Here is a 23,613-nt window from a genome sequence, read left to right on the forward strand (position 1 = left end):
TAAACAAAAGAGCCCTGTGATTTTCAGAAACTGGCAATGGCAAATAGTCTACAGAGACGTTTACATTCGGAGATGAAAAATGACCAAGATAGAGCAAAGCCCCCAGGTAAAAAAAGCAGCAGTCTGTCTTCATTTATAAGACAGTTGAAACTCTTTTGGTGACAGCAGCAGAGTACACCTTTTTTACAAAGGACAAGGGGTTTGTAAGATGAGTGAAAAAGTCTACACCATCCCAAAACAAAGTGAGAGGCTGCAAGCAACGCTATGCTTGGGTTTCCATATAAACAAACACTGACATATTACATTGAGCGTATTACATTGAGCGGTAACTTTTGTATTGATACATGACCAACATTAATGACATTGTTTCTCTCTAAATGTTGGGTTTGTCTTAGATTTCTGCACAAAATATCCAAAATGCTTTAAAAGCAGCGAAGTCAAGTAGTGAGTGACCCACTGACCGTTCCTGTTGAACTGAAAGCACATATTTTGTTGTAGGACTTTGAATTTCCCTTTTCCAAAGGAATAACATATTTTTTAAATGTATTTAAAAAGGCAGGGCCATCTGTTTAAACAGAAGCTGTAGCTCTAATTTGAAAAATCTAGTTACACAATAGGCAGCACAGAGACACTTGCTGCGACAGGGGGCGGGAGAGATCTTCAACATGTCACGTTAAAAATTGCTGCTAAATTCATTCAGTCCTATTCCTGCATGTGGCTGTATAATTCCAGCAGTAAATATATTAATATTTCCTATGCCCTTCAAACGCAACACTTTAAGCAAAGAGCTTATGCTTGAAGTTTACGTTTTACAGATCTGACTGGACGATGGTTAACGCCTAAGCAGCAGATCTTTGCATTTCCGACGGTACTTGAAGGCAGCATGCATGGAATCCTGATTGGAGACAGATTTTCAGCGCGAGGAGTGGCTTCACAACTTCTGCTTTCCTGGACAGAGTTCCTCCCAGATGGACCAGTGAGTAGTTTAGTAAACAACTGGGCGAACAGATTAGTGAAAAGGATCTCAAGTTGGTGAAGATATTTCCACAATTTATGTTTTTGGTATATTGGCGTTCTTCAGTTTGAGGTAGGTGACATTATTACCTGAAAAGTTTGTTGTCGTCAATCGTGTTGTCGTGCTCACTTCGCTGTTATTATCAGAAAGCAAAACGCGTTAAAACTTGCTCTTGTGTTACTGTGTTATTGACATTTCCCTGGTTAAAACTTGTTTTTTAACTTTATAATACAGTTAACGGACTGAGATACCCCTGTCAGACAGCAAGCATGTGATGGCATGCTCATAATAAACTGACTCATATCTAGCGTGTAATTTTCCAAACAGTCGCCTTCACCGTGAAGAATGTGTCATCCTGAGGCTTAATTAAAAATAATAACTTGCAGGTTCCCACATTACCTTAAATAACCACACAACAACAGTTTCTCACACTTTGAGGACTCAAAAAATGGTAGACATTTTAAATGATTAAGTCTCTTTTTACAAACATTTGACTTATAATGCGTATTTCCAGAGGTGGAAGAAGTATATTATTTACGTAAAAGTACCAATACTACAGTGTAAAACTAGTAGTCAATTAAAAGTCCTGCATTCCAAATTGTACTTTAGTAAAAGTACAAAACTATTTGGCATTCAAATACCAGAAGTAAAAGTAGTCTTTAGCAGAAAGGCCCATTTAAGCATCATATATTTTTAATAATCTTTTATAATTATAGATGCATGAACCTGTTCATCAATTCCAAAAATATATCTTATAATATTTTAGTAGATTTATATTTTGTATTTATAATCTAAATCTGCTAAGTAAGTAGTAACTTAATCTGTAAAATAAATGTAGTGGAGTATTTATATATAATATACAATATTTGCCAACAGTAGAAGTAGAAAGAAGCATAATGGAAAGTGCAGCCATTTTTTACTTAAGTACAGTACTGGAGTAAATGTACTTTGTTACTTTCCACCACTGCGTATTAGAAATGCTAATTTCACTAGAAAGCCTATGATTACAGAGAAACATCACTGATGGTGTTGCAGCTCAGATTTCCATTTAACTGAGCTTGACCTCTTTTCCCACGCAGGGTTAGGGTTAGGTCTCTAATGATGGTTTCTTCAAATAAAGAGTTCTTCAAAAGAAAATATGGTTTTCTCTTTAGAGAGCATCCCTTAATTGGAAAGGGATTTGTTGGGCGTATTCGTGTTGAAATGCTTATGGGTTTATTTTTAGTATATGTGACTAAACCTCTGTTTCTTAGAGCAAGGACTTTTGAAATAGCTTTTTGAAACTTACAATACGCTTAATCTGTAGTTTTCCACTCAAGTACAAAAGAAAGAATTTGGTTGTGGGGAAAAAACAGAACTTCCTTCAGGATTTAGAACGTTATGGCTCTCAGACATACTTTACAAACCTCTGTGTTTTGGTTGTACACCTCTCATTCATGCAGGGCTGTTTTTTAGGCATCTTTAATGGTAACTAATTGCTCCCATTACATTTGCAAAATGTTTACACATCATTAAATTCAGAGATTTGCAATAGATAAAGTAAGCGGATGATATTGACACTCAATTTAAATGATTTTAGATTGAATTAGAACAAATACAAATGTAAAGGGCAAGTATTTGCTACTTTTGGTCTGTACATATATTCTTCTCAGCTGCTGTTCTTTTATCCTTTAATGTTTCTTGATACCAATAAACCATCGTTAAAAGCGCTGAAAATGAACAATTCAAATTGTTGTAAATGCAGAGGTTATCCGACTTTTGTTAACATTCCATACTGTATGTCTGTCAATATATTCTTTTCAGTGGAATGTTTCCGTTCAGTCCTTTTTTTCTTTACTTTGATAGCCACAGACCATGTCTGAAACACTGTGAAAAAAGAATGTCAAACGTGCAGACAGGTCAAACGGTGAAGAGAGAGTCACTTTGAACAGGTGTGACTGTTCCAGACATTTTGGTTGCTGTATCACAGTCGCCTGCACCCTTGGGCTTTTGATGCACACTACGCTGTCTAAAGTTTACAAGATGGTGTAATCAATAAAAAGTCATGTGATTTAGTGTGTGAAATCGCTTTAGTCAGTGGAAGAGGTCTTAGGGTAGGGTAAGCTCAGTGAAGCCAATAGGGAGGCAAACATAATAATAATAATACATTTGATTTTTAGGCGCCTTTCATGACACCCAAGGACACCGTACAATTTGTTAAATAAAAGAAAATGCTAATAGGCAACAGAACATAGATAGAGGGGGGGGGGTATTGGTGGGTATGCCTGAGAGGATGGCGTTACAGTAGTCGATGCGGGACGTGACAAATGCATTGACCATTGACAAAGGGATGGGCGGATGTTCAGCACAGCTTGATGCAATGGTGCGTGCAGAAAGAACCAAACAAAGCACAGTGAGTGAGCACATTATTACAAAATAAGAGATGTGAAGAGTAGATAAAAAAAATAAGATAACTGATTCCCAAATAAATAAAGAATAAAAAAAAAAAAAAAAAAAAGCGGTCTGATCAGTTGAATCTCAAGTTTCTGTTTGGACATGCTCCCGGGAGTTTGGCATTAATAAGATGAATCCTTCCTACAGTGGTTTAAAGCCCTTGGTTAACTTTGCACTCAGTCTGCACCGTGAAAACAAGCTCAATACCGCAGTGTAGCTCAAAATAGTAGATGATGAACTTGTTTTAAATGTTTATGTGAAATCATTACTCTACAAATAGCTTGCTCTGATAAAGTGGCAAAAACACGTTTTCTGCATTTGACTTATTTATTGGTAAGTAACATATTACATCTGGAAGGAACATGAGGAGATGTTTGCCTTGAATTCAACTGGGAACTGACTTGGGATGCAGCTAATGATCGCTCTATCATTGAATATTCTATCAATGATTTTCTTGCTTTATCTTTAAATCGTTTTAAAAGATTTTTTCAAAGTCAATGAAATCTTGATCTATGAGGTTGAACCAGTTTAACAGCAAGGTTATAAGAAAAGTCCTCACTTCACTCTCATTGGTTTCCTAAGATAACACACAAAGTACATTCCAGGAACTGAAACTGGTCATCTAAGATACATTTTGCTCAGAAAATAGCAATAAATGTTCCGTTGATCGCCTTATCGCTTTGCTGACTTATTGTTTCTGCTCTAGAAAGCATCTAATATTATATTCAAACTCTAAATGTTTTCCCATCTGCGTCCGCTCAAAAACACTTGATTGATTGTGTTTGTTGAATGAATGAAATAAGATGTAACACATGGCCACGTGTGTCAGTGTGTGTTTACTCTCGCTCCCCATCTCCAGTTTCAAGATAAGAGGTGGGACAGAGATAGTATGACGGTTGAGTTCCTGCGTAGTTCAAAAGCAACCATGCATGGCAGTATTCAGCCTCTTCTAAGGACAACTCCTTCTCAGTTAGTCTCCAAATTCCTCTCAAATACCCCTTCAGCTTGGCAGTTGACAAACGTCTATGATGTGGTTCAAGCTCTGGCTCTTGTTGGGACTTCCAGGATGACTGTCTTGTATGGCAGCGTTTCTCCGCACTGTGTACAGGACACGGAGCATTTACTGCATGTCCGCCAGAGGTAGGCTGTGCATTTAGTGTCACATTAACCGTTGTATATCTTACTATACTTTCTGAATCTGAGATGACTGCAAACATATTTGCTTTTGTTGTTAAGTTTCTGAGTAGTATTGGACGTTTTTAGATTGTTGTGCTTCATATAGTATTATAAAATCCTAACATTGAATTACCTATAGATATATATATTTGTTTCATGATGTTTAATCACCAAAATGCAGTTGTTTGAGCTACCTAAATGTTCCATTATATACAAATAAATTGCTAGTTGCAGCCTAATGGATAAAAAATGATATGCTATATACAGTAAATCACTATTTTTAAGACTTTGTTATTTCTATTTTTTCTTTCTTGCCATTGTTTTCAACAACCTTTACTTGATTTAATCAATATGTTTCTGTGTCAAGATGTTAGGATAGTCACAACAGTTCTAGTAATATGACACCTCGCTGGATAACTGAGGAAGGATGCTGAGCAGACCACAGGAGGTCCTCTCTGACCACAATGTAAATATTTCATGAGAAGATTGAAATAATTGTGAGAATATGCTTCTGAGTGCAGGCTATGTTGTCATTTTACGGTAAAGTTGACATCTATTGCATCACCCCATTGTAATGTTTGGCACTACACACGCGCTTTGTCAAGTCTGTGTACTGTCGGCACATTTTTCTCTAAACAAATTCCACTCTGTTTCAATAACCTGCAGGCTAGTCCGTTACCTGTCTCTGGATGCTATCAGATAACTAGATACTTGCAGGTCACGCCTCAGGCACTAACGTCAATATATGTTTGGCAGTAAGAAATAACTGTTATATTTTGGGCGTGTTTCTAAAACGTTGGTGTCCAAGAAGAACTGCACTAGAGCAAGTCAACTCTGTGCTCAGGTACTATTTGGGAAGCATCCTTACTGATTTATAATAAAACAATTACACAAGCACAGAGTTTGGGTTATTCAACATTTGCCTTTAATACACAATGGTTGCATGGCTTTTGGTCAACTGAGGTGCCGGATTTAATGTCTAATGCCTTATTTTCTTTTCTACCTAGAGGACACATCAGTGGATAATTAGTTATTAAGATTTGTCCGGATTGAAAAGAAATGAGTTGCTGGAAGCTTAGGAAATATCAGCTGGAATTTACCCAAAGGAATCATTGAGAATTATGGAAATCCCAGAATGAGTATATTATCATGCATGCAACATTTGTATGGGTTCAATAGAATAATTCCTTCACATCGAGGCTGCCTGGGGGAGGATGACTATTTCTTGGAGTGTTGAGCAAATAGTCTTAGTGTTCCCTGAAGCCACTTAAAATAATGACCAATGATGACGCCTGGCCTAATTGGAAGTGACACTTACCATAAGGTGGCTTAGGGTTGCAGGTTACCGATGGCTCATCGTAGTGAAAAACAACATGGATAAATTAGCTAACCATTCTTTCTCTGGTCACTTCTGCTCGGTGACGACCTTTTGTTATTCTGCACTTGATTAAACAAAAGGTTTGTCACTCAGGCACCTAATCTTTAAGGTCAATGTGAACGCTGAGCGGATTAAGTCCTTTGTTTAGCCGTTACAACCGGTCAGCAGAGCGCTACGAGGGACAGCAGCTGATTCAAGAGGGATGGATTTTCTTGTCTTTCTCTGAACGTGGGACATTGTGTGGGTTATGTGTGTCCATGAAAAGGAAGAGAATGTAACGGGTGTCGCATTGAAAGAGCTGTGTTTGCTCCAGAGAGTGATCAGGAAACTTGAAATGTCCGCTGCGTCAAAATGTCTTCAGTGCATCAAAACGGGGAAATGCAACAGGTAGGTGGGCCTGGGCATTGGTCACATGTCACTTTGCTTTGTTGTGCTTAATGTGAGGAAACCAAGTAGTATACATTTTTAGAATGAAATAATACTTATGGCAAAAAATGTGCTAGATTTCACATTATGTTGGAATGTAAAACTTGCCCATCTTAAAGGTCTAAGAGCTAACAGCACTTTTTTTATTGTGTACTGTAGAGCTATAAATCATTTTTTAATATAAGTTTATGAAGTCTCTGCACCAACTCATACTTTTGAGAGAAGGTCCCTGCTGTCAAGAAGAGATTAAACGCTTCCATCTATGCCACCAAGGTGTGTTTAAGTCATAACGCTGGTGAATGGAGATGATGGAGCTTTAAGCTAAGAAAACCCATAGGTCAAAGCACAACAACATTGATTTGTAGTTATTTTTCTAGTTATTATTCAATCATTCAAACATTGAGACAGGATAATAAATACAAGTCTTGCAGGCAATAAATCACAGTTGGATTTTGCATTTTGTTGAACTTTGTTTGGGTAGAGTAAGTTCTCTATAAGCACTAATACTGGGTCTCTCGGGGTGGTTTAAATGGCATCATGGGGGCGAAGTGTTCATGCAACCTCTGGAGAGCTAAATGTCTTACCCTTACTTGTTTTGACATTAGAAAATATCAGAAGACAAGCCTAAAAGTAATAAACCTGTAGAGGTATTGTTTCAACACATAAGCATGTATTGCGTTTTCATGTGTTCTGCACGGAAATCCAGTTATAACTCAAAAGCCAGGTTAGCAAATGCTTAGAAGAAAAGAAGAGGAAGTTGTGAACATCTGAATAAAGCAAAGGTTAGTTTTGTCAAAGTGTACTAGTGGGATACGTTATGCTTCGAAAATTGTATCGTCAAACAGCATCAGACAAATGTAATAAAAGTAAAAGTAGATTCTGGATGTCCTGCGCACTCACGCATGACTGGATTTGTTTTACAAGAGTATGATCTCATGGATTCGTTGTTTTTTTTCTTTTTTTCCTGCTGGCAGTTTGATGTTGACGAAAGTGGATGATCCTATTCCTTAGGAAGGGTGTGGAGGCTTTTAAATGTCCGTCCTTACCACAGACACGTATGACTTGACTTTGTGTTCATGGTTAAATGTAAGGCACACATTTTCATTCCAGGGTATTTTGGGGTTTTCAGGCTCACAAGAGACAGGAAGTGCTTTCTGTTCTATTTTGGATTTATAGTTTGTGTCTGTGGCTTCACATGCCCTGGAATACTCTGCCTAGAATTTGGTGCGTCGTTCGTAAACGCTTCCAGAGTATACACGCTGGTACATTCACTGTGCTTCCTGAATTACATGTATACCACTGTCTGCATGTTATCATTTTAAGACGAGACATTTCTGGGATCTAGTGTATGGTTATTTACATTGGTGGCAATTTGAAGACAATTCATTGATAAGTTGAGCAACAGAACATTAGAAGTTTAAAAAATGGATAATCGTTATTTAATAGGCAAAGATCCCAAACATTAAGCCTCTCAGATGTAAGGATTAACTGTCTTTCTTTTTCCTTTATTCATTTAAATAACTGGATTTTTGGATGGACAAAGTTATCTAAGGACATCACTTTGGTCTCAGGGAAAATAAAAAAATGTCAATGTCCTTTGTTTTGCCTCATTTAGTTTACTGATTTACTGTACCGCCCAAGGCTGTTTGAATGTGTTGATCACATAACATTATTTGATTGCGCTAAGCCTGTCTTTAAAGCCTTTGTTTACAAAATCCTTTGAGAGGTAACTTTTAGAATCCTCCTGATAAAGCAAAGTATTTCACAAATATCCTGACTTTGGAGCTCTCCTTCAGTTTTTCATGTCCATCTCACTTCCTTACAGAATGGAGTCATCTTGTCTGGACCTGGCTCTGGAAGGTGAGCGGCTGTGTAAGGCTGGGGACTATCGCGCCGGCGTGTCCTTCTTTGAGTCTGCCATCCAGGTTGGGACCGAGGACCTTCAAATACTTAGTGCCATCTACAGCCAGCTGGGAAATGCCTACTTTCACCTCCAAGAGTACAACAAAGCCCTGGAGTACCATCGGCATGACCTCACACTTACTCGGTAAACACTTTCACAACCTTAGCAAGTTTGTTTAAGACCATATCCTCCTTTAGAACTATGATCATATGGATTGGACAAGCTTGAGAAAGGCTTGTCCAGTTGCTAAGGTCGTGCTAGAGATTATGCGTAAGGCGTGTTAGACATGGTTAAATCTACATTAGACTCACAATATTTCCTGAAAAAAAGCTAAAACCTTTTGAATCACCACTTCCTTCGCCATGATTACATTTTAGACTCTGCTATATTGCTGCTTGCAGCTGTTTATTACTTTTGTTGCCTCTTGTGTTTTCATACTCATACACGTCAGTAATGCACTAATATTCCAGTCTAATTATTTCCTTTTTTCCCATTGAAATCCCAGAACAATTGGAGATGAACTCGGTGAGGCGAAAGCCAGTGGTAACCTTGGGAACACGTTAAAGCTTTTAGGGCGATATGATGAAGCCGTGGTTTGTTGCCAAAGACATTTGGATATCACCGGCGCCATTTATGACAAGGTGGGTTATGTTTAGGAACCTCAACAAGAGTTATTTAGGTAAATGTGAAACATCCCTTCAGTCCCTCTTAGCAAACTGGCAATTGATGCCTATTCACTGTCTGTATTTAAAAGGTCAGTCAATGACTAAATGGCCCATTTACTTTGAATAGTATCAAGGGATCTCCAATTTGTTTTCTGTCATACCACATAAGCCACAGAACGGTTTTGGTATGCACAATAACTGCAAATCATCGTCGTACCAACAGTTAGAATAGTTTGCCAGGACACATGCATACAAGCAGGTCTAGAGTCAGTGTATTTTAAGTATATAATTACAGCACTGGTCACTATGGTTTCGGTCTCTGAAAATGTGCTGTGCGTGCTGTAGGTTGGGCAGGCTCGTGCGCTGTATAATTTCGGGAACGTCTACCACGCCAAGGGCAAGAGCATCTGCTGGACTGGAGCGGAGCCAGGAGAGTTCCCAGAGGAGGCCAGGGTAGCCCTGAGGAAAGCTGCACAGTACTACGAGTGAGTCCTTACCACTAATCAATACATATGTGTTGTTTTGCATTTATTTTGAAAGGCCTGAGGAATGGTACAAGTGACATTATTGTTAAATTGACAATACATCTGCTGAGTCGCAGGTGTATTCCCCTAAAAAACAACTATTTTAGTTTGTTGTCTTTTTTATGACATGCCAAACAACTGGCACAGTGCCTATGCAAAAAACAGGGCTGTTGAAAAAGTTGCATTACTAGTATTTGTATGTTCTTTAAATTACCTATATGGAGAAAAAAATCGATTTGAACTGTACACGACATACAGTTTCACCTGATCATTGACGTTTTTTGAACATTCAACTTAGTGTTTGTGCATCCTACATATTTACAAAATCAATATCTGTTTTTATCTCACTAAACAAAGTAATACGCAGTTCCAAGTGAAGACTAATCTACTTTTCTTTTTCCAGACTAACATTGATATTGAATCAATCATAAGATCTCAGCTTGGAAAATATAAGTTATTTTCTAAGTTTGTTGGACAGAATCCACAGTAGCATATTTATAATTTATCATCAGCCCACTGCTATACCGTGTATCAAAATATCCCCAAGTACCATGCTGAACTCCTACGTTGCTACTTTTGATATGATTGCCAGCCACATTCGTCAGATATCAAATATGTAACGCATTATAAGCTGGTTGGATGTTATACCATGTAGGACAAAAATAGTTTTACTTTTTGCTTGTGCTTACAAGTTGTCAAGTTGTTGATTTAAGTTATTCCTGTAATCAGCCTGTAGCTATACTGTAGATCTTTATAGGACTAAATGCTGCTGAGTGACATGAAGCCATGGTATTAATATAAAGTATTTATATTGTTGAGTGAGAAATTACAGTCTGGATCTTGGAAATATGATTTTGACAAAATAGTCCAGGTCAATTAACTTGGCAAATGTAATGACATGTTTACCCCTTGTTTCATGCACAGAAGTGCTGATACTTAAACTACGTACTAGCTCCTGAACTCACCTTAATGGGATAAGATTATATTGTCAAAGTGTATATTATAAAAAGCTTTTTCATGAAAATGTAGCGATTAGCTGCATTGCTTATACATTATGTGTCTTATAATGTGTATTTGCCTACCCTTGCTTTGTTTTCCATGAAGAGCAAACCTAAGTCTGGTGAAGGAGATGGGTGATCGGGCCGCTCAGGGTCGCACCCATGGTAACCTAGGTAACACTTACTATCTGCTGGGTGACTTTGAAACGGCAGCGGCTGCACATGAAAAGGTTGGTGGAACATTTACACTTTCAATGTCTGCTATGCTTCGCCTGCTTCAAATTATCTCTCTTCCCTGTGTTTAGTTTAAACCAGTTGTTTAAAAGTGTTCAAGTTAGGTCTATTTCAGTTTTTTTAATATACATTTTCTTTTTTCCGTCTTCAGTATTTCAAAGGCTTTGTTCTTCCCGATTTCCTGAAAATGTTTTGTGTAAATCATGACCTCAGTAATGTGCACACTATGGTTTGTCCTGTTTGGCAGAGGCTGCTCATCGCTAAAGAGTTTGGGGATAAGTCCGCTGAGAGGAGGGCCCACTGTAACCTTGGCAATGCTCACATTTTCCTCAGCCAGTTTGAAGTAGCCGCAGGCCATTACAAGTGAGTAAACAAATGACCTCATGATGTCATCGTTGGACATGAAACAAGAATTTTAAGGATATGTGTAATTCACCTGATCCTGGAATGCTATTTCTTATGTGTACATAAAAGTTTAAGCTGCGGAAGAAAGGGGTTTATATTTATTTTTCTCAGAACCAGTGTTACAGTTTTGGTTATATGAAGAAAAAACAAAGTGCAGTCATTTATAAAAACCACAGATATGTTAACATGTAGTTGTTCAACAGCAGAAGTTGATACAAGTTGTAATCTCTTACACCAGCATTTACATAAGAGAATCAGAATCAGACAGGGACAGTAGCTCTTGGAAAATTGCAGCAATGAAAGAAAAGAAAGCAGCAGATAACTATCATTCTCCCGCTCCCACCCAACACATTCTTTGACCGTCTCCCTCCTCCTCTGTTTTCACCCCCAGGAGGACTCTGCAGCTGGCCAGGCTCCTGAAGGACAAAGCAGTGGAGGCCCAGGCCTGTTACAGTTTGGGAAACACCTACACACTACTGCAGGACTATGAGAGAGCCATTGATTACCACCTCAAACATCTGGTCATTGCTCAGGACCTCAATGACAGGTAGTGGCCAAAAACAGCCATTTGTTGTCAACTTTTTGCCAAACTGTCTTAGATCGAGGTATAATGAGCATGTATAGTTTCAATGTGGGTGGCCCCTGAACTAATTACCTACCAACATGTGTCGGTGTTACTGCCAACAGCCATGAAGCTAAAGTAAACTGCAAAAACACTGGAAAGCAGACAAAGTCACACGGAAACAGCATTTGGGGTCCTGCAATGGGATTTATATCATAAACACATTATTCCAGTACACTGCAACAGGTCTTTATTAGGCAGGCCAATGGTTCACATTGTATTAAACATATACAATCAGTATATAAACATGATATTCTTCTATAGATTACATTCAAAAGTAGCTCCTCTTTGAACAACTAGAACATTAAAAGGCCAATCACAAGATGTGTCAGCCTGAAAACTGTTTTGTTTTTTTATTTCCCTTTACATATAAAACCAATAGCCTTTTCCTCTGCTCAACTCGAACAAGAAATGCCTTTTTTTATAATGTAGAAGTACCTCGCTATTTTTTTTGTCTGGCAAAAAATTATTTCTTGCGATATAAACCTGGTTTTGAAAATGTCTAATCAATTTCAAAATGTATTTTTAAATCATAAATGTTTCTTTGTACTGTGGAACATAAACACAAAAAAGGACAAATATGGTTCTTGAATACAAGCGGTTGTTGTGAAATGCTCATGTTATGATCCGCTTTGTGATTGCACTGCTCGATAGTGATGAATGCCCTTCCCCGTCTTGCGTAATGTCAGCTGAAGTTGCTCGTCCTGTTTCTCTGTTTCGCTGCAGAGTCGGTGAAGGGCGAGCGTACTGGAGTCTAGGAAATGCCCACACCGCCCTGGGGAACCACCAGCAAGCCATGTATTTTGCTGAGAAACATCTGGAAATTGCCCAAGAGGTGACTGTTTACTTTTTACCTTCCCCCTCTAAGTGCAATCAGCAGAAGCCATCAGGCCACAGCCCCCTCTACTGGTTGTATGGAGAGGAGCAGGGAATAATGCCTTCTTTGTATCCAGCATTTATATGTATTCATTCATTAAGATTTTTTACAGACGTGCAAACTGAGAAGCCAGTGTTAAAACTCATCCCACTCAGCAATAGTGTGTTTTTTCTGGATTGACATGCTCTCATTAAGCTTTTTATTACATTAATCTTATTTTGCAGACTGGAGACAAAAGTGCTGAGACGACAGCCAGGATGAACCTGTCGGACCTACGGCTGGTCGTCAGCCTGAAGTCCAACTCCAACAACCACTCCTATATCTTCCGTAACACCAACACTAACAGCTCTGCCCTGCCAGAAGGCCCTCTGAGCCTCCACACCCTACAAAGTAAATCAGAGCTTGTTGCTTTCAGGACATTTTGACAAATCAAATGTATAGCATGTAGCATACTTGTGAATCTGTGTCATTACATATTAGTAACATGAGTGCTAGAAAACAATTAAATGATCTTATTCACGCATTTAGAGATGTTACATTTCTGATATGAACCCCCATATTTTCGGATCTTCAGAAAAGGCTGCCTCCTATTGTAATGTTTCCTTAAAGGCACCCTGTGTGGGTTTTTTTCATTAATCAGGGCCAAGGATGCACTCGTAAAAGCATGCAGGAAGCCCAAATAAAACACAGACTTGTACCAACAAGGCAGGACACAATAACATTTTGAAAAATACATAAACGTAAATATAATATATGACGGATCTGAAACACTTAAAAATGTGGCTTTACTAATTGTTTATAAGGAAGGAAACACTGAATGTAAACATGACTTTTGTTGGTTTTCAAGAAATCTCTACAGGGCCCCTTTTTAAAATCACTGCTTTCCTGTAGTTGCAAAAGTGCTGTATAAATATTAAAACATGGAGTTATTGTTGAATTTCTTATTTTTTGTTCAGGGCTAAATTCTCTGTCAAGGATTGGAGAGAGCACAGAGAACCTGAGACTGAGTCCAACTCCTGAGAAAAATCACACTGGGGATTCTTTTGAACATCCGGTATGTATGAAAAGGCAACAAATGCTAATGATGTTAAGAAATGTAGTTCATTTTCTTAATTCAAATGAATGGAAACATTTAGTCTTTTTCTGAAGCCTGGCTCGTAACATTGCCCAACTGCAATTACCCCTTGCTTAGTGAATAGCAACAGTGTTATTTTGATAATGCAAGATTAATTAGATCAGCCTCTTGCTACCACTCAGGTATGCCAAAGTAAACAGAAATGTGTGTTTCTGTCATGTAACAAAATAATGATTAATTAATATTTTCCTGTTCCCCTTGCCTGCAGTGTAACATGAATCTGTCAGCAATGCTCTCTTTAACCAGTCTGTTCTTTGAATGTAAAGGATAGGGAAGAGGATGTATTCCCTGGGTCTTCCAAAAACAACTCAATCAAGGCGTATACTAAGCTCTTCCTCTTCAACCGGCTAAAAAGCAAGAAGCAGAAGAACAACAAATCCTCTCCCAAAGACCAGCATGAGAACCACACGGAGCCCTCGGCCCCTGAGCTGGACTCATCGGTGTCTCCTCAGGTATTTCTAAATGCATCAGATGGCCCTTCTCACTCTTAAATGAATTATATCAGTTTACAAGCCAAGCAATGATGGGTCTCCCTCAAGGAAAAGTTAAAAGCATGTGTCCTTTGAAACAGCTTCACATCCAAAGGTTTTTTGTTACAAATAGTTGTGTCAAAAAACAGTATGGCCTCTGTGTCCACACACAGGACTGCAACTGTTTCTGTAGAGCAGTTATATACCTTTCTCAAAACTCTTTTTCTGTTTTGTTTAACCTCTGAAACCTGTAAACGCTGCTGTTACATAAGCATCATTTTGTTTAGAGTGATGCAGGGTGCTCTTGCTGTCTTTTCCTGTATTATGTTGTTTTCATTAAAGACTGTCAGCTATCCCGATTACCTCAATTATCGGAAGCCCCCTTTTTATTAACTTTCCTTTTTTTTTTTTACACTGTAGCCGGGATCGCGGGACACTATTGGAGAGGATGGCTTTTTCGATCTCCTGTCTCGTTTCCAAGGCAGCAGAATGGACGACCAAAGGTGCTCGCTACTAGATGACCAGAGCGCTCTTCCTGCTCCTCCCTCTCCCTCCTCCACCCCACCTGTAGCTGAGAGGAAATGTGAGTCAGCCCCTTGTGTGTATATATAGGACCATTTTTCATACTCATGGAATACAAAATGTTATAGTTGATAAAGGTCATTTTGTGTGTCTTTTATTCTTGACAAGTCAAATACTCATCCTATTCAATCATGTATCAGTTTTGCTTCTATATGGTGTGAATGCATGGCGTGAAATGTGTCCCTTACATATGACATGCTGTGTAATCCTTAGTTTGGTTTGTGTCATAGAGGACCTAAAGTGATACGCCACCTACATTTGGGTAACAAACACTTTTGCTTTTAGTCTTGAAAGTTTAATGTAACCAACATGGTTTCATCTTTAACTGATCAAAGCAGCTTGGATGGTCCTTTTCTTTTTTGTACTCTTTGCCATCCTAAAGGTCTGTAATCGTCATGACTTCAAGATTATCACAGCCTTTATACTCCATGGCTGATGAAAAATCTATTTCTATTATATAAGTCTGTGGAGAGCCTCTCAAAAGATTTTGTGTGGAGTGTTGCTTTGAACTTCATAGAACTACTGTCTCGATCTCTTTTATTTTAAAACTTCAAATCTGAATGAAATGCTATGTAGGAGTAATTGACACCCTGTTAGTCCCTGTTACCAGCAAAGTGTAATACACTAACCTTGTTACAAATGACACTAATTGACTCTCTCCGTCTTTAGCTATTTTGCAGGGCGAGACACCCTCGCAGGATCCTGGTCATTTCCTGGAGCTGCTGGCCAGCTCCCAGGCCCGTCGCCTGGACGACCAAAGAGTGAGCATGAGCCATTTTCCTGGCTTACGGCTCAGCACCTCCAACCCGCCTCTTACACCCTCCACCTTAAGCACAGATCCAGTCCCTCTACAAGGTGACCAATCACAGACCATTTGGATCTTCTCCCTCAGTAAGCCTTCTCACATCGTGACTAATACTAGTTTCTCCCCCAGCCCCCATCTCCAGTACAGATGCCCCTCACACACCATCTCTGTACAGTCGCATCGAGGCCAGCTCTGAGCAGCCCGAGGAGGAGGATGTCTTCTTCGACATGCTGGTTAAGTGCCAGGTAAGAAAAATAAATCCTGTGTATTGCTTGCTGCCCCAGCAATAGCAAATAGTCTTTGTTTTCCACATCACAGATATAGATTCCAAAAATATTGACATAAAATAATATGTCATTTCTGAATTATAAATGTATATTTCTTTAGTAACCAAGGTTTATTATTATCAAGTCTGTTGTATAAACTTTGGTCTATGTTCAATTGTATGTTTTTTTGAAAGATGTGTGTAAACAGACTTTAACAAGTCACTAGAGTTCATTAGCAATATTTAATTTTGTATTTGAAGTGCACCACTTGAACTAGTATATTATGCATACAATTGGTTCCAGATTACATTGTTCTTTCCAGGAATCTTCTTAGAAATGATTGTAAAAATGCAGACCTATACAAAATAAATGTTGGCATACAGTACTATACATCCCTTTTGGAAGTCATTAACAGTGTTCAATACACTTATAATAGTTATTTTTTAGTTACAGAGTGGGAAGGTGTTGACAAGGATCGTGTAGGGTTTGATTTAAAGAAAGTTTACATTTAAGAAGAACTGCAAGTACCTTTCTTGCTGCACTTTTCCACCAAATAACTACACGTTTTTACCTTCTAGGTATCTCAAATACTCTATGTATTTGTACATTGTGATTACACAGTGTGTATATCCAAGAGACTAAATTAAGCTAACCAGCTGTTGTTAATTGGCTTTGATACCTCTGTGGTTAATCATGCTAAACTAAATTGCCATTGATAAGCATTAGCTAATTTAGCTGCACTGTCTCTCATGACTGTTAAGGGCTCACGACTGAACGACCAGCGGTGTTCTGCTCCCCTTCCCAAAACCAAAGGACCAACTGTTCCAGATGAAGATTTTTTCACTCTCATTCTGCGGTCCCAATCCAACAGGATGGAAGAGCAGCGGGTCCTGCCCCCCCCTGGGGTCACCCAATCCAAACCAGACTGACTCTGAGAGACATTTTTCACCTCAAATACAAGATGAAGTAGCCAAGCTTCCATTGTTTTTGTCAACAGTATTTTTTTTAACCCCAAATACTCTTGTTTCCTGCCTTCCTGGATTGTCCTGACACAGTTGAGACTGCCAAGAGTAAAAGGGACGCTATAAGGAAGATCTCAAAATGACACAAGATAAGGTTTTCAAGCCTCATGGACTTGTTTTTAGATAAATGAAATCGTCTTTGGGTAATCTGCACCCTTTTTCTGTGGTCTCCCCTTCTGCCTGTTTTCACAAGACGTCTGGCTACTCTGGAGGCTTGCATCAAGCCACAACTGAGGGTCATGGTGGTTCCTGTTTTTTGGACTAAAAGTACTTTACCCAAGGATATAAGCCATACTGAAGAGATTTCTACTTTACGATGATGGACACAAGATGTTATATGAATCTGTCGCGGGGAAATTGGAACATTACATGGCCTGTTCTGTCCATCTGCAACTCTATTATCTACAAGTGGCACATCTCGGTTTGAATTGATCTCAGACCTCTGCAACAATCACCCAGGATCAAATGACAGACCTTCTCTGGGGAAATAAATGCCCACATCTATTTCTCTATGACTCGTGGAACCATTTATAGTATCTGCGTCTCAATATAGCTTGTCAGTCAGTCTGTCAGTTGTATATTAGAGGCCGAGAGGGTGGAGTTATTATTGCCATAAACTGAAATGGGATTTTTAATTGTAATAACATTTTAGTAGTGCGAGGGAAAAATAGAAGTTATATTAGCTTTTGTATTGAAAGCATGGAGAAATAAAATCTCTAAAACAAATGTACATAGCAGCTTATTTATTTAACCTTAATTCAGTGTACAACATCGGGATCATTACAAGACATGTTAGGAAAAAACAATACCATTTTTTAAGGTTTTACAATCCTCTCTTTTCAAATCTACATATCAACATACAAAGTGTATTTTCAAAGTATTCTGCATCATAAAAAACAAATATAATTATTGTCTCAAATTCCTTTCTTTCTAACCTTCCTGTTGGGTCTTTTTAGCACTGAACATTTCCTTCAAAGTTCCTTACCATTAAATAAATCACCTGAGCAAACCTGGAGAATAAAGTTTAAAAGGCATATTTAAGACTATACCATTGAACATAACAATGTAAAGTGCCACAAGTGTTAGGTTATACTGTACAAAGCATAACCTTTTTAATAATAATTCCACATTAATCCCTACTATGCCTCTGAAGTCAGCCTTTCCTGATGCGTCTCCTGATGCTTCCTACAACTGAAAGGGAAAAAAATCAACTTAGATCCTATTAGAGATGTTATGACCGGCAATTAGAAAAAGTATTAAACAGCTTGGGCACACTGAGCTTGGATCCACAGTTTAATTATTGCTAAGGGGCGCCCTGAATGGTTTTGACCTACCTGGTGACGCAGCAGTTTAGGAAGCAGCTGTTCTCCTCCAGCCTGTACATCCCAGAGTTTGGCAGATCTTGACACACAGACATGAATGTTTGCAGCTCAGAGGTTGGGATTCCACTCAGCTGCTGTTGCTAAATGAGAAGGAAACAAGGGATAGCTAAGCAACAACTGCAGATACAACAATACTCTTCTTTGTGTAACCAGCACGCAAACAATCCTTCAAACTGTGGAGGGACATACTAAAAATGTGTTACAAATATCCAAAAGGATAATAATCATTACCTTGATGGTGTCATAGGTGTCAGTGATGATTGTGATGAAAAGGCTGAGGATCATGTAGATGAAGAGCGAGACAAAGGAATAGAGGTAGACTCTGCTGAAGACCCAAACCAGGCTGCTCTTCTGCTTCATGTTCTTGAAGGTGGGATACATGTCATCTCCGTTGATCAGGGAGAACAGACACTCCGACACCGTGTTTAAGGTCCGGAACTAAAACAAAACATCCAAGAGGCGTTAACATTTAACCAGTGGTAAAAGTGCTTATTACATTTTAAGTGAAAGTATATATTCAAAACATACTAATAGTACTCGTTACGCAGAAAGAAAATGTTTTATCATTGGATTATAACAATGAATGCATTATGTTGCAGCTGCTATTGGTGGAGAACATTTAAACATATACAAATATAAACTGTTGGGAAGGTTTTGAATTTAACTCCTTATTATAACATGTAATAATTATATATTGATTTATTATATTTTATATCATACATCCCAACACAGTCATTCATTAATAATACCAGCAATCAGAACCCAATTCATTGAAAATATTTCCTAGTTTGGCTTTTGCAAAATTCCAACAGACTTGTCTTTGAATCATGCAAACACTCCTTACCTTCTCATGATAAGGGCCAAGAACAACCCAGCCACAAAAACAGTAGCTCAGGTAGATGATTCCAGCGCAGCAGATGAAACGGATAACATTTGGGAAAGCTGCCCTCAGTGTCAGGATGAGAATCTGAAAATATCCACAGACAATTGAAAAAGCTACACTGAAGACCAGTATATGGAAATTCACACACACAAATGTGATTTTCTGGTCCAACAGGATGTGTTGTTAGAGATACTGGTAGTTTTCTCCTCAACCATATGAAAAACAACGTGTACTGTTGCAGCATCCCCCCATTACAATTTGTTTTGAATGCTACTGTTGTATTGTCCTATTATGCCATCTCTACCATAAAACAATGTTGAGTTATTGCCCTATATGGGGCACTCAATACCTAATGAACATGTGCTGTATTTCATAAATACTTACATTATACTTCTTAAAGTAGCCCATGTAGCGGATGACCCCGGTCCAGACAAACATGGTGCCTATCCCAAGGAAGATGCTGCAGAGATCATAATTTGTGAGTACCTGAAGGAAAATTGCAGCTTTTAATGTCAGGATTCAATGTTCGTAGACTTTTCAATTTACTGTGACAGAAGATCCCCATTACCTTAGACTGGATCTGTAACTTGAGAATGGAGCCAACGATGGTCAGTGTGTCACTAGCAATGATCAGGATATACCAACCATTTACAAACTCCAACCTGTCTGACCACGGGACTTTTTGACCACAGCGGTTCTGGCTGTAGAGTGTGTACGCCTGGTTACAACGGAAGGAACAAATGAAGTTATACTTTTAATTTCTTTTTTGACATTATTACTAGTTATTACTTAATTTAGGTACTGAAGTACAGATTTGGGGTTCTATTACTTAAGTATTTTCATTTCATGCCACTTCATACTTCTACTATAATATGGTACTTCTGTCTTCACTAAGTTTAGCAGTATATGAAATACGAGCGAACAATACTTTTATAAAGTGTTCCAATATTAGCTTAATCTTAACCCACAAAAACAGTTACATATAAAATACACTTAAGTATCAGCAGTATAAAGTATGCCATAAAAGGTAAACAAAAGTTAGAGTAGAGTATGCCCTTAAAAATAAAAGCATAATATAGTATGTTTTTAAAAAAGTAACTTGTGTTTGTGAAAAAAGGCAGTGGATAGCATGCTTTTAAAAAGAAATAATAATAATAAAAGAATGGTGTATTAAGCCCTATGTGCATAAATTGGCATAAGAAAGTGTGCACCAGAAATGTAGTTATAAAGTGTCCTAGTGTGCCATATGCAAAAAAGAAATAATAAGCAGATATATCACACTATAGACAGTATATCATTTTTGTTTTTACGTTTGAACAAAGCAAAATATGCTATGCTTTACTGTGAGTTTAATTTACTTACAAACTGCAGCCGAATCCCGTTGATGACTGAGCGCGTGCAGAGAGCGAGGGATGTGATGCACGTTATAATAATGAGGCAGTCAAACAGCACAGTCAGGTATATGTTCCTGGCAGCTGAGGGAATAGGGAACATTTAAATTACTTTCACCTGAAAAGGACGATCTTTAAACAGATTTTATTAACATCAAAGTCTCAAGCTTAAAGAGCAGCCTTAATGAATCCGTCAAAATCCTGGACCTGAGCTTAAAGCAACTCAGATGATTAATTTGCACAATACTAAACTCAGCTCAGCAAACTTACATGCCCCTGCCACTTTCCAGTCTCTGCATTCATTGATGTCTACATCGTTTTCCAGGTCAACCTTTATCCTGCCGCTGTGAACTTGGTTGTTGAAAGTGATCTGTTAACCAGAGATAATGTTCAAGGGAGGAAAGACATTATTTAAAAAGGTGTACATCGTTATAGTCAAAGCCAGTAGCTAATCATTCACTTTCCAGGCCAACAAAGTGAACTATGTACATAGCAGGCACCGTGTGCAAACAGCTTTCTTACTTAAAGATTGCTCAGCTTTATTTGAGTAGTTTCATAAACTGTTTTTAAAGACAATGTGATCCACTTGTGTTTACTCAGTCATGAAAACAAGTCAAGTGACTTACAATAACAGTAAAGTCGTAGCAGTCTGGAAGCTCTCGATGTCTCACCGTCTGCAGATTTATGGCCTTGAGAACAAATGTGACCTTAACAGAGAGCAACCTGAAAAAAACAGAGCAGTTATATAAACTAACGGTCGCTTTACAGCAACTATAAAACTACGATTAGAAAAAGATTTTGCCTCAAGAGAAAAGACTTTAATTAAATGTTACGTGCAAACCTTTTGAAATGTAATTCAAAATGTGGAAGTGTTTCCTGCAATGATGGATTATACATCGGATAAACTTCAAAGCACTCTGTAGACACAAGCAGCAACACACAAAAATGACAATGACAAATGAGCAACACATAAACATATTTAAGTATTCTGCTGGTCCAAGCATAACTCAAATAATCATACATACTCACCAGTTTCCACATGAGCATCAATTTCAAAGGTGTCATTTCCAGGGTAGATGGTACCGTTCCTGTAGAAATCCTGACACACTGACAGGGGCGTGTAGAAATCACCTTTTTTCTCATATGCGTGATTGCCTACTGTGATGTTGAGCAAATGTCCATACTGGAAATGAACAGTTGAAATCTCAGGTATAATAAAGTCAGGGTTGTTTACTATTTGACAGTTTTGATATGGAAAAAGAAAGGAAAAGCTGCTGCGGTTTATGGTTAGATTTGTCATGTCAAAATCTACAAAACAAAATAATATGAACAAAGTCCAAACCAATGAAAAATGACACTTGTCATGGGAGCTTGGTAAGCTCTTTGGTCATATAAGCAAGCAGAGTTATACCAACAATGACTTACAGTAACACAAAAGGAAAATGTGTTGCATGATCAAAAATAAACTGACTTGTACAAATTAAATCATGCCTTCTTGGTATTCTCTGAAATAAATAAGGAGAAAAAGAAAATACAGCATTTAATTACCTGTTTGATTATGTAATCAATGTGGTCATAAACGTCAGCCTGTCTGTAAACAGCATATGAATCCATGCCTCCATCGGCATAATCTTTCAGGAAGAGGTGCTTGAATGTCATCAGATTTTCCTCCTTGAATGTGACAACCATCTGGTTGCTCAGCCCAAAGGACACTAACTGATGCAGGTAAAGAAGGAAATGTGTTATCAAGCTGGTGAAACAACACAGTTAACATCTGTTCGAGTAATGAGTGAGAAAAATTACCTGGATAGTGATGATGGCAATTTTGATGATCTGCAGAATGAGTTTCCATGGTTTTCGGCCCCGAGCGTGGTACTTCTCACAGGGGTTCATAAAGAAATATTTGATCTTCCTTCTGAGACACTCCACATCGTCCTGATCTTCCAGACACTGATGTTGGGGGTCTTCCCAGGGAGGGGGGGCATTGGTCGTGTCCACGTCATACAAGTCACTGCGGTCCTCCATATCTACAACCAATTGAATGTTGTCATTGTAATGTGAGTGAGATTAGAGCAAAGTTACTAATGACCTTATTCTTACACTCATGTTTGGAATAACAAAGTGTAGCAGTGGCAAACATTCAACAGTGAGTGTATAATTGTTTAGTTTTTGTGTAGAGCTGTAAAGTGTTTTATTCTGTTTTCTGTATACTGTATTTTTGCAGTTGATTTACATTCATAAACGACACAACAGTGGATAGAATAGAAACAATTCCTACTAATATAACATCCAATACACTTGCCTTACACACAACGGTTGAAAAGCTTTACACTATCAACAAAAACTGAACATGTAATGCTTTAAAGGTTGCATAACAGGTCTGACTGTCTTGTAACTCTGAAACTACTGCCGGGAACTGTATATGATATTCTTCCTTATTATGTTTCCTTTGGAGAAAATCAATAAACACGTTTACATTGGCATCGCGTCAATATTGCGTTGTTGGCTAGTATATTTCCAGTTGTTTTCTTCCGCATTCTAAATGGATTATTAACCAACAACTCTCTGTGAAAAGTAAGGAAATGACATTTGGTATAGCATTGTTCAATAAGAAACAACAGCTCACATTCTGATACCTGTTCGACTTCCACCATTGAGGCAAGCTATTAAAAATTCATTACGTTTCGTGTAATAAGTATTCTGTCAGTGCACAGGTGTGAAAATTGGCCAATAGGCTTCTTACCTTTAGGTCCCGCAGCAGATTATCTAGCTGCGTTCACCTGTCGTCTGCGACATGCGATGTGTCCAAAATATCTTTGTCTAATTAAAATTCATAACTTTCTTAAGTGTTTCTTCAATCAGAGAGTTATGACTAAAGTAATAACGGTGGATGGGCAAGATTTACGAAGTAAGTCTTGGGAGCAAAATCCACTCGGACTGTTTTAAATGGCTCAGGTAACTTCTTGTGACGATGCAACATCATTTTACTGCTGCAACCTGATTGGCTCTTTGACCTGTCAG

The 23,613-nt window shown here is 38.3% G+C and overlaps 2 protein-coding genes across 3 annotated transcripts; one reads left to right on the top strand and one right to left on the bottom strand.

The window, feature by feature from the left end:
* Nucleotides 1-836: 836 nt before the first annotated feature.
* Nucleotides 837-17,842, top strand: LOC307024056 (G-protein-signaling modulator 2-like). 2 transcript variants are annotated; one of them, XM_079657850.1, is made up of 15 exons: nucleotides 837-976; nucleotides 8,254-8,475; nucleotides 8,837-8,972; nucleotides 9,342-9,481; nucleotides 10,625-10,748; nucleotides 11,000-11,115; nucleotides 11,549-11,704; nucleotides 12,506-12,614; nucleotides 12,881-13,046; nucleotides 13,613-13,710; nucleotides 14,058-14,243; nucleotides 14,682-14,844; nucleotides 15,513-15,698; nucleotides 15,778-15,893; nucleotides 16,676-17,842. In XM_079657850.1, exons 1-15 carry the CDS (start codon nucleotides 969-971, stop codon nucleotides 16,841-16,843), a joined length of 2,094 nt encoding a protein of 697 aa, XP_079513976.1. In that variant the 5' UTR covers nucleotides 837-968; the 3' UTR covers nucleotides 16,844-17,842. The 2 variants fall into 2 exon arrangements, with proteins under 2 accessions (XP_079513976.1, XP_079513977.1); XM_079657851.1 differs by having other exon boundaries at nucleotides 915-1,087.
* mcoln3b (mucolipin TRP cation channel 3b) lies at nucleotides 17,665-23,561 on the bottom strand. The gene is made up of 14 exons (XM_079657869.1): nucleotides 23,336-23,561; nucleotides 22,396-22,619; nucleotides 22,141-22,308; nucleotides 21,622-21,775; nucleotides 21,434-21,509; nucleotides 21,219-21,315; nucleotides 20,863-20,962; nucleotides 20,564-20,676; nucleotides 19,770-19,919; nucleotides 19,586-19,687; nucleotides 19,163-19,285; nucleotides 18,550-18,756; nucleotides 18,271-18,398; nucleotides 17,665-18,127 (listed from the first exon to the last, which is right to left on the bottom strand). Exons 2-14 carry the CDS (start codon nucleotides 22,615-22,617, stop codon nucleotides 18,076-18,078), a joined length of 1,692 nt encoding a protein of 563 aa, XP_079513995.1. The 5' UTR covers nucleotides 22,618-22,619; nucleotides 23,336-23,561; the 3' UTR covers nucleotides 17,665-18,075.
* Between the last annotated feature and the right edge of the window lie 52 nt (nucleotides 23,562-23,613).

The sequence above is a fragment of the Notothenia rossii genome (genome assembly GCF_949606895.1).
Source record: "Notothenia rossii genome assembly, chromosome: 1".
Classification (NCBI taxonomy): domain Eukaryota; kingdom Metazoa; phylum Chordata; class Actinopteri; order Perciformes; family Nototheniidae; genus Notothenia; species Notothenia rossii.

What these genes read in the sequence shown, in the direction of transcription:
- LOC307024056 (XM_079657850.1), top strand. An exon ending in AAAGCTGCACAGTACTACGA is followed by an intron (nt 9,482 to 10,624) that starts GTGAGTCCTTAC and finishes TTTTCCATGAAG; the next exon opens with AGCAAACCTAAGTCTGGTGA. An exon ending in GGGATTCTTTTGAACATCCG is followed by an intron (nt 13,711 to 14,057) that starts GTATGTATGAAA and finishes TTGAATGTAAAG; the next exon opens with GATAGGGAAGAGGATGTATT.
- mcoln3b (XM_079657869.1), bottom strand. Translation starts at nt 22,617, where the DNA reads ATGGAGGACCGCAGTGACTTGTATGACGTGGACACGACCAATGCCCCC. An exon ending in TTTGAATTACATTTCAAAAG is followed by an intron (nt 21,316 to 21,433) that starts GTTTGCACGTAA and finishes TGTTTTTTTCAG; the next exon opens with GTTGCTCTCTGTTAAGGTCA. An exon ending in GCTACTTTAAGAAGTATAAT is followed by an intron (nt 19,286 to 19,585) that starts GTAAGTATTTAT and finishes GGATATTTTCAG; the next exon opens with ATTCTCATCCTGACACTGAG.